Genomic DNA, 10,679 nt, shown 5'->3' with positions numbered 1-10,679 from the left:
GGTCCGCCAACATCATTCACCGTGAGCTCCAAATTTTACTCGGATGGTGCCCGATCACCCACAGGCTGCCCAGGTCATGCTGAGCTGGGTGGGATAGGATTGGGGGGGGGCAACAGTGACATCTCTCCAGAGACAAATACAGGCAGTGGATCCTTCCCAGGAGCTTGGAGCTGGGCAGTGGGTCAGGACCTGAGTGTTTTACAGATCTCTTACCTCACCCATTAACATACTTTTGGGGAACAGCATTACAACCAGGATGACCACATAATTATCACCTAAGCTGGGAGCCATTAATAATTATGCTGGGAAACAATACAAACTGGGACAGTCCTGGGCATGATGATCGATCAACCCATCCCAGGGAGGAAACAAACCGAAAAGGAGGAGAATCCAGTCATTACCATTTCTTGCTCTCTCTTATAGGATTACAAAACGAAAGCATAAACCTCTCCTCAGCAGAGAAGGCATGCCGTCAATTTCCAGTGGGATACTGAAGCCAGCAAGCCATGAAACTAGCGGTCTTTCACCTCCCCTGGAGCTATTCCCACTTACGTAGCCTGCACCCTTTGGTCAGTGCTCAAATCAGAATAAAAACCAGCTGACAGTCCTCGTTACATGGGGACGGCCGGGACCTCAGGGTGGGAACACAGATTTTTCAGTTAATTATTAAGAAGCCACTCCCAGGAGGTGCAGCTTTGCGGAGTATTTCCTCATAGGTAGAGAAACGCGCAGGTTTATTACGACTACATGCGGCAAATAGCACAATTCCACATCTGGCCTGCAGGGGGCAGCATCTCTCTAGCAATGATCACACCACAAGCACTACTGCGGGAAACCCATTTAATTGGCCAAGGAATACGGGTTTGTTTTTTGTTTTTTTTGTTTTTTTAATCAGATCAATACATTTCCAATAAGTAGTTTCCACTGTGATACATTTTCATATAGAGATGTTGCTCTTTTTCTATTTACAGTGTTAGGTACATAGTGAGCTTTTAACAAATAAATACTTGTGGACTGATCAGTTGGTTGAAGATAACCCAGACTGGCCTGAGGCATAGAAAGTACAGGGTGAAATGGGAGGAAAGCAACTAGGGATTGGTGAATGTGCACAGAAAAACACTTTCTATTCTGGTTAATAGCTTGCGTGGGGGGAAAATGTATTTGGAAATTTCCAAAAGATATTTCTCCAAGAGCAAACCATTATTAATCTAATTCTTTAAAAAAACAAAAATAAAAAACAGCAATCTTGATTGTATACATCTTCCTCCTCATTTCAAAGTCCATCCTCTATTCATGTTAGATAAATGAGTTCCAAGTTTATGCAGGTTTCTACATGTTTAAAGTTTTTACATTTAGACTCATCCCTTTTCAGATGTATCGATTCTAAGTGCCTCTGCCCCTGTCCCCACCCACAGTCTGCAGAGACTGGCTGAAGCCATCAGAGTCCACCCAGGACTTTAGCTGAGTCCCCTTAGCGTCACAGGGCAGCCGCGAGCACAGAGCAGGGCACCGCGGCCTGGCCTGGGCTGGCCGTCCAGCAGATATGCATGTATTTTGAGGGGGTGGGGGGACAGCACCTCTGCTGGGGCATGCCCTACGGCCATCTGGGGCATCTGTGCACCGCTCAGACGGGGCTCCTCGCTCTGTTTGCCAAGCAGCAGAGGATCAGCACCTTTAATACCACCAGTGACCATGAGCACCCTGATCCCTGGTAGACCCCTTTTCTGGAGAGATAATAGACCCAGGCAGCTTTGGAGGGTGTGGCTAGGAAAAGAGGAGAGCAGACTGTCTGCGGCAGAGGGGTGCCCCCCACAGACCACCGGCAGGGTGTTTCAGCTTCACCCGATGACATGGGGCCAACCAACGGCTACTGGCCTTATTACAGGTCCGGGCCCGTCATCTTCCAGGGTCACATTGCTTCACTGGGTAAAGCCTCTGCAGGGAGAGGAGGCAAGATGCCTAAAGCAGGCGCAGCTCAGAGGGGGACATCTGTGATCCCACAAACCAAGAGAGGCCCCACAGCCAGAGGCAGCTGCCTCCCTATCCAACCAGGAGTAAACAATGCCACCTTGTCCCCTCCCCCCCCCCCAAGCTTACTTCTTGTCCTCTGGGAGAGCCCTCAGAATCGCTGCTGGCCCCAGATCCCAGCCAGGGCCCTGGGCCCTAGGTACCCAGCAGGAGGGATATGGGACAGAAGGGACAGGGTCACATCACCCTCCAAACCAGCTGCAGCTGCAGGCGGGTGAACTCAGCTGGAGAGAGGAGCGAGCGGGTAGCCCCGCAGGGAGGGCCCAACCTCAGGAAAAGAGACACCATGGCAGGTGTGCTATGCCACAGACCCGAAAGTCACTGCGATAGGTCCCGCCCTGCCCCACGATCTGGTAGAAGTGAGCAGCCTCGGCTGAGACACATCTATGGGTCTCAGAAGCAAAGAAAGGGTTAGGAACCCCTGGGGGAAGCAGGTGTCAAGGTGGGGAGGGGAGGCCAGAGAGGCAGCATCACAGAGATGTAGCGGGCACAAGAACGGGCTGTGGGCCCTGCCTGCCCCACTCCCCAACCCAGAGGTCTCCAGGCGCAGCCAGGCCCCTCCTGGCCTCACCAGCTTGGGCCTGTTTGGGCCTGATGCAAACCCAAGGGTAGGGTCTGGGGCGGGGGTGAGGGAGGGGCCATCGCCGTCCTTTGAGGGGGAGGCTGGCCGCCAGGCGGAGCCCTGGCCCAGAGGGGAGCCGAGAGGTGCCAGGTAGAGTTAGACCTCCCCCTGGCACCCCTTCCCCCACTGAGGAAAGACCTGGGAGGCAGGGAAGGCCCGCTCCTCACTTTCCACCCCGGGGAATCACCGAGGGGGCTCCTGGCTGGTTTGCCATGATGTGGTAGATGGATTCTCGGAAGCGCTGGTCCCGGCTGAGCCTCTTGGCCACCTCCTTTAGCTCCTCCATGTTGTTGGCATCCAGCTGGGAGGTCATGAAAGACTGGGACGGCTTCACTGGGGAGAGGGAGGCCGTGAGCAGCCCTCTCTCCACCGAGGCTTGGCCCGGTCCCCAACCCCAGCCCGCCTCCCCCGCTCCCCATCCCACAGGCTGCCGAGCTCCTCCCAGCCTCTCCGCGCCCACCGGCTCCCGGAATCCCGGGAGAAGCCCGAGGCCGGTGGAGCCAGGTCCAGGCCGAACTGTCCAGCCTCCGAGCTGGATCAGCACTTCCCAGTCCCCACCCTCCCCTCTTCCGGCCGCGTCCCCACCCGCGGCCTCCGACCGTCCCCACGCCAGCAGGGGCACGCGGATAGCCACACTCACTGTCATTCCAGGAGGTGCTGGACCGGCGCCGGTGGAAGCGGCAGCTCTTGATGCGGCGAGTGGCCGCCTTGTGGATGTACACGGAGTTCTTCATGATGACCGGCATCTTGGCCTCCAGCTCCGCGTTCCGGATGCACTCCTCGAAGAACCCTGCGGCCGCAGTGCCGCTGCGTCCTTCCCGCCCGGGTCCCGACTCCCGCCCTCCGCCCCCCGCCCCGGCTCCCGCCCCTCGGCTCCCGGCTCCCGCCCCCCGGCTCCGCCCCCCGGCTCCCGGCTCCCGCCCCTCGGCTCCCGGCTCCCGCCCCCCGGCTCCCGCCCCCCGGCTCCGCCCCCCGGCTCCCGGCTCCCGCCCCTCGGCTCCCGGCTCCCGCCCCCAGCCCCCCGCCCCGGCTCCCGCCCCCCGGCTCCGCCCCCCGGCTCCCGGCTCCCGCCCCCGGCTCCCGGCTCCCGCGGGAAAGGCGCGCTGCCGCCCACCCGCCCCCGCAGGGCACCGAACTCCCCGCCGCGCCCCCACCCAGTTGCGAGGGCCTGAGGAAGCCGAGCCCAGGACGCGCCTGCCGCGGGAGTCCGGAGAAGAAACTCCCTCCGTAGCTCGGGGCCACCTGATGCACACCAGGCCCCTTGCGGCGCTCCCGGCTCCGCAGGGTCTGGACTCCCGCGGGGGCTGAGCCCGAGGGCTGGGGGCTGGCACCGGGGCGGGGCGGGGCTCACTTTTCAGATGGCTCACGTCAGCCCGCATCCTCTCCTCCTTCGCCTTGTTCCGCACCTTGGAGTTGAGCCCTTGTTCCAGGCTCCGCAAGGCCCCCTCTGCCTCCCGCAGACGCCTCTCCAGGTCCATGCGGACCTTCACCTCCGCCTGAGGGGAGAGGGAAGACAGACGAAAGTGGGGTCCCGGGGAGCAGTTGCCATCTCCCGTGGAAGCCTTCCCTGGTCATCCCCTGGCTCAAGCGGGCTTGCTCGCCTCTGGACTTGGATGGAAGTTACCACATCCTGCTTCGTGTCTCGAGCCCTTGACCAGATGTCCCCGACTCAGCCCCTGCACCGGGCAGGGGTCTACCAATGCTGCCCCACCCCAGCAGCGGGCTCACTGCTCCCCCAAATGGTGGCTCCATCGCCTGCCCCTGGCGGGTCAGACTGGCAGAGATAATTGAGGTAGCTGCCAGGTAGAGATGTGAGAGGGAAGGTCCAGGAACACAGGCCGCTCCCAGCGTCCAGGCCAGCACCTTGAGCTCCCGCTCGGCCTGCTGCTTTTCTGCGGTCAGCTCCTGCAGCGAGTTCTGCAGCGCCTGGGACTGGCTCGAGTAGAACTCCCGCTCCTCCTCCAGGGCCCGTGAGCGCTCCTCGTTCTCCTTCATCCTGCCGGGCGAAGAGGCGCTCAGTGCATGCTCACCCAAGGGGCTTTCCAGTGGGAGGGCAGCCCCTCCTAGAGACCTGGCTGGAGAAGCCCTGACACCCAGGCTTCCTGAGCCCCAGAACTTTCTGGGTTCTGTCACCCAGGGGATGAGAGGAGTGGTGTGGACAGTGAGGGGAGCCCCTGGCTTAGAGTCAGAAGGCTGGAGTCTTGGGTCCTGGTCTTGCTAGTTCTGTGACTTCAGGAAAGCCCTATCAACCCTCTGAGGCTCAGTTTCCTCATTTGTACAAAGGAGCTATGAGGAGAGGACCTGCCCAGCCTGCCACAAAGTACTGTTAGGCGGACCTAATGCCTGTCCGTGTGGTTCACACCAGTGCAAGAGAGAATGATCAAGTCAGCTCTGGGTAGTGACAATTTTCTTCCCCTTTGTCTCATGGGGAAACTGAGTCCTAGGCAAAAGGAAGTAAGTGATCTATCTGGTCAATGCCAGCTAGAACCCAAGAATCTGTGTGTGCAGTTCAAGGAAAGTTATCAAACTGGACTCCGGGCTTGAAGGGGCGCTCACCTCTTCTCAGCCAGGAGTTTCTCCTCCAAGAGCTGCTGCATCTTCTCTTCTATCTGCCTCAGGTTGCTATGGAGACCCCCACTGGGAGGGGGCTGCTCACTCTGATTGGCCAGTGTCTGCAGCTGGTTCTCATTCTCCTCCAGCATTGCCAGGGTTTTCTTCTTCTCTATGGAGAGTTCCTGGCATGGAGGGAGGGAGGGACGGAAGAGAAAGAGCCTAATTTAGGTTCTCCAACATGGCCACCCTCACCTGCCTTTCAATTTCAGGGAGTGATGCCCTCCTCACTCAGTCTTCTAGGAGAGACACCTGAAATATCTTCCTTCTTCCCTGGAGGTAAAAGGCCAACCAAGATCTCCTTCTTCACAAAGAGGCAAAGTTACTCTCCATCGAGGGACTCAGGGAGGAGCCCAATGCAGCTTCCAGGGAAGTTGGCATCTATAGAGCTGGGGCCCAAGGGCACCATGAACTTCAGGGGTCTTTATTCCTCCAGGGATGAGTGAGGGAGTATGTTGGGCTCATGAAAAACACCCAAGAGGGGCCAGGCCTAGAACAGATTTAGACGTCATCCCCATTTATCAGGATGGGGTCTTGTACTACCCCAAAATTTTGGAGTTGAAACACTCCACAAGAACCATCTCTCATGATGTGAAATGGAAAGATAAACAAATAAAAGCACCACAAACAAAGCCCCAGTCACTTGAGAGAGAATAGAAACCTTGCAGCCTTCAAGGCAATTCATGAATTCAGTAAACATTAGCAACGTGCCAGGCTCCTGCTAGGTGCTGGGCTTGTAGAGACCTTAAGGCACGGTCTAGTGAAGTTCACAGTTTGCAAAATACAACCTAGTGTCCCGTAACAGATGTGCAAAGTTCTGCAGGAGCCCAGAGCTCAGAGCAAACCCTTGCTTGAGAGAGTTAGGGAAGCTTGGCTGCGGTGATATTGGAGTTGAGTCTTAGAAGGATGGATGTGTTCTCCAGGCAAAGAAGAGGTGAAAGGATGTTCTGTGTAGAAGGAACAGCTTGGGCAAAGGTGTAGAGTCTGAAAGAGCTTGGCTTCCTCAGGACACATGAGCTCTGGTTTGGAGTAGGGGTCAGACTATCTTTGTGCAAGATGTGGAGGGACAACCAAGGGAAAGTTGGGGAGGAGGGGCTGGGAACAGAGTTGGCATTTTGTCCTTGATACATGCCGCCTTCTTCCTCCCCCTCAGTTTCTGTGGTATCAAATGGAGGTAACATGACAGTTGATTTCCCTTCATGATCAGTTTCACCCAGGAGCAGCTAAGTGAATGAGCCACAAGAAGGAAGAAGTGGGTGGTTCTACCACACACTCTAATCAATCCTCCATCTGGCATAAAAATATAAGCACTGAAGAAGGTGGGTTTCCCAAGGCCATAGTCAGAGCAGGACAAATTTGAATTTGCTCCTCTGGGTCCTGCATTAGGCCTCCTGTGCTCACTGGTCCACAGAGAAGAAACCTTTTAGATCTGCACTCCATCATGCTCCGTTCCCCTGGTGGAGAACCTTCTGGGGAAATGCTGTTGGAAAAACTAGTATCATGTAGCCCAACCAACCAGGCTGCCTCCAGGCCAACCAGCTGACCAGTGGCCCCTCACCTCCAGCGTCTGCTGCAAGGACTCTGTAAGGTGCCTCAGCTCCTTCTTCTCTTGCTCCACACCCTTGAGGCATCTTGCAGTCAGTTCTAGCTCCCTGCAGGGACAGAGGGCTGGGTATGGCAGTGCCCACCCCTCCCAATCCCCTCTGCACACAGAAATGCTTCTGCTTCACCTCCCGATATGGCTCAGAGGGGTCCTTGGAAGGCCAGCCCCTCTCTGCATGGTGGGCTCCTGACAGCAGCTGTAGGGACCTGGGCCTGAAAGAAGGAGATCCCAGCCAAATGGGGTTGAAGTCACTTGCTCCAGGTACACAGGCATCTGTCAGGTGGGATAAACCCAGGACCACCCCACAGGCAGAGAGAAGCACTGGAGAAACCTGGCCCTACCTCCTGTCTTCCCGGGACAGACCCTGCTAGAACCCCTGTTTACTCTGACTTGGGACATGGCTGAGGCCCTTCTCTGGGGTGATAACCCCTTTGCTGCTTTCTTAACAAGCCTGGGCCCCCTCAGGCATTTACCCCTGGTTTCCCTTCCTCCTGCTTGAAATGCCTTTCCCTTTTCTCCTGCCCAGTCTCCTAAATCCTACCCATCCTTCAAGGCCCAGCTCAATCGAACCTCTCTTCACGCCCAAAGGATCGCATGTATACCTTAATTCCTATGACACAGGGAGTCTGCACTGTGCCCCCTAGTGCCTGATTATATATTACTGTGTTGATCTTTCTTGGGTGTGAGCCTGGTTTTCCCAACCAGATCGTAAGATCCTGCATTGTAAGATAAGAGAACTTATCTTCTATTCTAGTATCTGGCACAATTCTGGAGATAAGCAGGTGCTCCACCATTTACTTGGTAAGATTCTCAGAGCTTCTCCCTTCCCAAAGCACTTGTTTAATTGACTTCCTTTTATAAGGTTGTTGCAAGAAAAGCCTTTCTGGGCTAACACTGATTATCAGTAGTGTTGAGGAGGAGGAGGGCGACAACCACCACCACCAACAGTACCCAGAGCATTAGTCTCCAAATTCCTAGATAGTCTGAATCAGAGTGACCTGGAGAGCTTTTATAAAATATAGATCTCTGGGCCCTACCTTCAAGAGACTCTCATTCTGTTATATGATCGTAATGTGCAACTGGGAACTGGGTTTGCAAACCATACACAGGACTAAAGATCCCAAGGGACGTCATTAGCCAGAATGAGAATGGACTGAGCAGGGGATGTTGAGGGTCTTGGCTAACAGCACCTCCAGGCTGACTTGTTCCCGTCTGCCTCTGGGTAAGCAAGACTTGACAGAGGCACGAGGGGCTCGTTGCTGGGGGGGGGGGGGGGGCACCGGTCTGCACCTGCCGGTGCCTCACTTCCAGGTTGTATGGGGTCTACAGCTCCTTCTGGGCTGCCCCGAGGCCTGGAGCAGCACTGGGAAGACAGGCCCAAACCAAGCCATCAAGTAGTGAGGCTCTCCTGGGTGAGACCTCCCTGAGCCTGATGGGAGACGTGGGTTCTAATGCCCTGCCCGAGGCGCACCTTCCTCCTACCCCCTCCTGGGCACCACCACCACCTTTTGATCTGCTCCTGCTCCATTTTCAGCTCCTGCACCACCTCCTCAAACTGCTGCTTCTCGGCTTCCAGCACCTGGTTAAGGCGCTCAAGCTCCTGAAGAGAACCAGAGGGGAAGAGAAGCGTCACAGGCAGCAAAGGGCCCCTGAGGTCAGGAACCGCCACTCTGGTCCAGGGCCCCCCCTGGGATGCAGTGCAGGCCAGGCCGGGTGCGAGCAGACTCGGGGCTAAGTCCCGAGGAGCCCTGGTCCCACTCAGCGACACCCAGTCTCAACAAGCCTTATCAAACATACTGAGCATGCTGCAGCCAGGGTTTAAAAAGGATCCCAATGTCGTTTCCCTGTGACTGGAGGTGATGATCATTCTAGATGTCTACTCTGCTGGGCAACTCCCATCGCTAATAGCCTCAGGCGTGCTGGCCGGCTCTCAAGTGCTGGAGGGAACAGGGGGTGAATGTGTATTTCCCTTAAAGATCCCGAGAATGCCATTGGTTAAGGATGGCGAAGGAAAGCCATTCCCAACCCCAAAGTCAGAAAATCAGGACTCTTTCTTCCTCGGGGCATCTAGGAAGTTAACCAGCCCAGGTGGCCGCAGCTTTGCCTGGGCTCGGCCCGAAGGGCACAGGGGAGCCAGAAAGCGCCGGGCAGGCCCCCAGGCAGGGCCAGACTCGCCCGGTCAGGAATGCTGGCCCGCACCGTATTTCCCCAGCAAGTATGTGCCCTCCACGGGTCCCGTTTTCCTGGGCCTCACTGGCAGGTGGGCCTGCAGGGTGCACTTCGAGGGAAGCTTAGCTGGAAGCAGTTTTGTGACAACTGCTTTGCTCCTCCATAGTTCACAGCGCGGGAGGGTATAATTTCTAGCCCCTCAGATGCCAGCAGGCCCTCGCGATGCCTCCAAGAGCCCGAGTGAAACTGAGGCTCCTGAAGATAACACGGCAAAACAGTCCTTTGGCTTTTCCTAACCCTCCTCCCCACGTTGGCCCCAGGTCTACATGATATAGTGCGTTTCCCACCTAAGTCCATAACCATGTGCCCAGGCCGCACTGAGTGCTGGGCGACAGTCAGAGAAATGGGCACCCATGAATCAGAGCCTTCTACGGTCAAAGCCACTTGAAAGGCGCGTCGGTCTTCATCACACACTCGAGTCCCGGAATCAGTTTTCCGGCCAAGAGGTGGCCCGGGCTCTTGCTTGAATGGCTCTCATGACAGGGAATTTGCCCCCAATGAAGACAGCCTGTTTCACTCCAGAACAACCTGCTCAAAGCTCTTCCTTCCGGGTTCAACCTCAGCACGGGCCCTCTCTGAAAGTTACAACAAGAAGCACTGAGGAAGGGCCGCAGACTTTGCCGAAAGTTTTGTGGGGCTCAAAGGAGAGGGCTGAATCTCATTTATGGAGCAAAACTGCCCTCCAACGCCCCCATAGCCACGTCTGTCCTTCGACCGAACTCTCTCCCTTCAGCTGCCTCCCTTGCTGGGAACTTGCCGCCTCAGATACCATCTCGTCTTAAGCCCTTCTCCTCAGCCTTGAAGCCTGAAGACCCCAGCCAGCAAAGGAAGAGCCGGGGAACGGCACTTAGCAAAACAGAAGACTGGCAAAGCCAAACACACAGCCAACTTGTGGACACCCTGAGTCCCTCAGGTACACCCAGGAGAGGGGGCAGCCCGTTTCATCCACCAGCGCCATCTGAGCCCAAATCTGCCTCCTCATAATTTCCATCAGTGGGTCCACCTTCTCCCCTTGGAGCCATAGAACAAGACTGATCTGTTTTCCCTTCAGGTGTTGGGGACAGCTCTTCTGTCCCCAAGTCTCCTCTCCTCCAAGCCAAATAATCCCGGCTTCACTGCATTATTTCTAAATCCCCAATAAAAGTAACTATGCTTTAGAAAAGAATGCAGGCCCCTGATTGGGAAGATTATAGTAAAGGTTCTTCCCAGTTTATTTATAGGCTCAATGCAATTCCAGTAAAAACCCCAATGAGATTTTTTTTATAGCTTCATTCATTCATGCTACACATGTTTATTGAGTGCTTAATATGTGCCAAGCACCTGCCAGGCTCTGCATTGAGGATGTGAAGATGAGCAAACCCAGACACGTCTCAGTTCTCATGAGCATACAGCTCAGTGCAAGAATCAGAAACTAATAAAATAAATACACACATGAGAGTATGTTTACAAACCAAGGTATGTGATGTGCCCTGCAGGGACACAGTTCTATGGAAAGTTGCCTTGGACAAGAAGGAGGGAATGATTGGTAGGGGGAGCAGGAGATTCTTGAGCCAACAGGTGAAGGTGGATAAGTAACAGAGAAGAGCA

At 55.7% G+C, this 10,679-nt stretch overlaps 1 protein-coding gene across 2 annotated transcripts in view; it reads right to left on the bottom strand.

Annotated features, from left to right (window-relative positions):
- Nucleotides 1–826: 826 nt before the first annotated feature.
- PLEKHD1 (pleckstrin homology and coiled-coil domain containing D1) overlaps nucleotides 827–10,679 on the bottom strand; it is a 30,696-nt gene continuing 20,843 nt past the window's right edge. For both annotated transcript variants that reach the window (XM_036107235.2, XM_078053845.1), the window contains 7 exons: nucleotides 8,369–8,463; nucleotides 6,819–6,912; nucleotides 5,207–5,385; nucleotides 4,514–4,646; nucleotides 4,002–4,146; nucleotides 3,291–3,440; nucleotides 827–2,983 (listed from right to left, as the gene is read on the bottom strand). In XM_036107235.2, coding sequence (XP_035963128.2) covers nucleotides 2,814–2,983; nucleotides 3,291–3,440; nucleotides 4,002–4,146; nucleotides 4,514–4,646; nucleotides 5,207–5,385; nucleotides 6,819–6,912; nucleotides 8,369–8,463 — 966 coding nt within the window. In that variant the 3' untranslated portion in view covers nucleotides 827–2,813. The remainder of the gene's footprint in view (nucleotides 2,984–3,290; nucleotides 3,441–4,001; nucleotides 4,147–4,513; nucleotides 4,647–5,206; nucleotides 5,386–6,818; nucleotides 6,913–8,368; nucleotides 8,464–10,679) is intronic.

The sequence above is a fragment of the Halichoerus grypus genome, chromosome 8 (assembly GCF_964656455.1).
Source record: "Halichoerus grypus chromosome 8, mHalGry1.hap1.1, whole genome shotgun sequence".
Lineage (NCBI taxonomy): Eukaryota > Metazoa > Chordata > Mammalia > Carnivora > Phocidae > Halichoerus > Halichoerus grypus.
The sequence above is the reverse complement of the archived record's forward strand: the minus strand, read 5'-3'. Positions and strand labels throughout refer to the sequence as shown.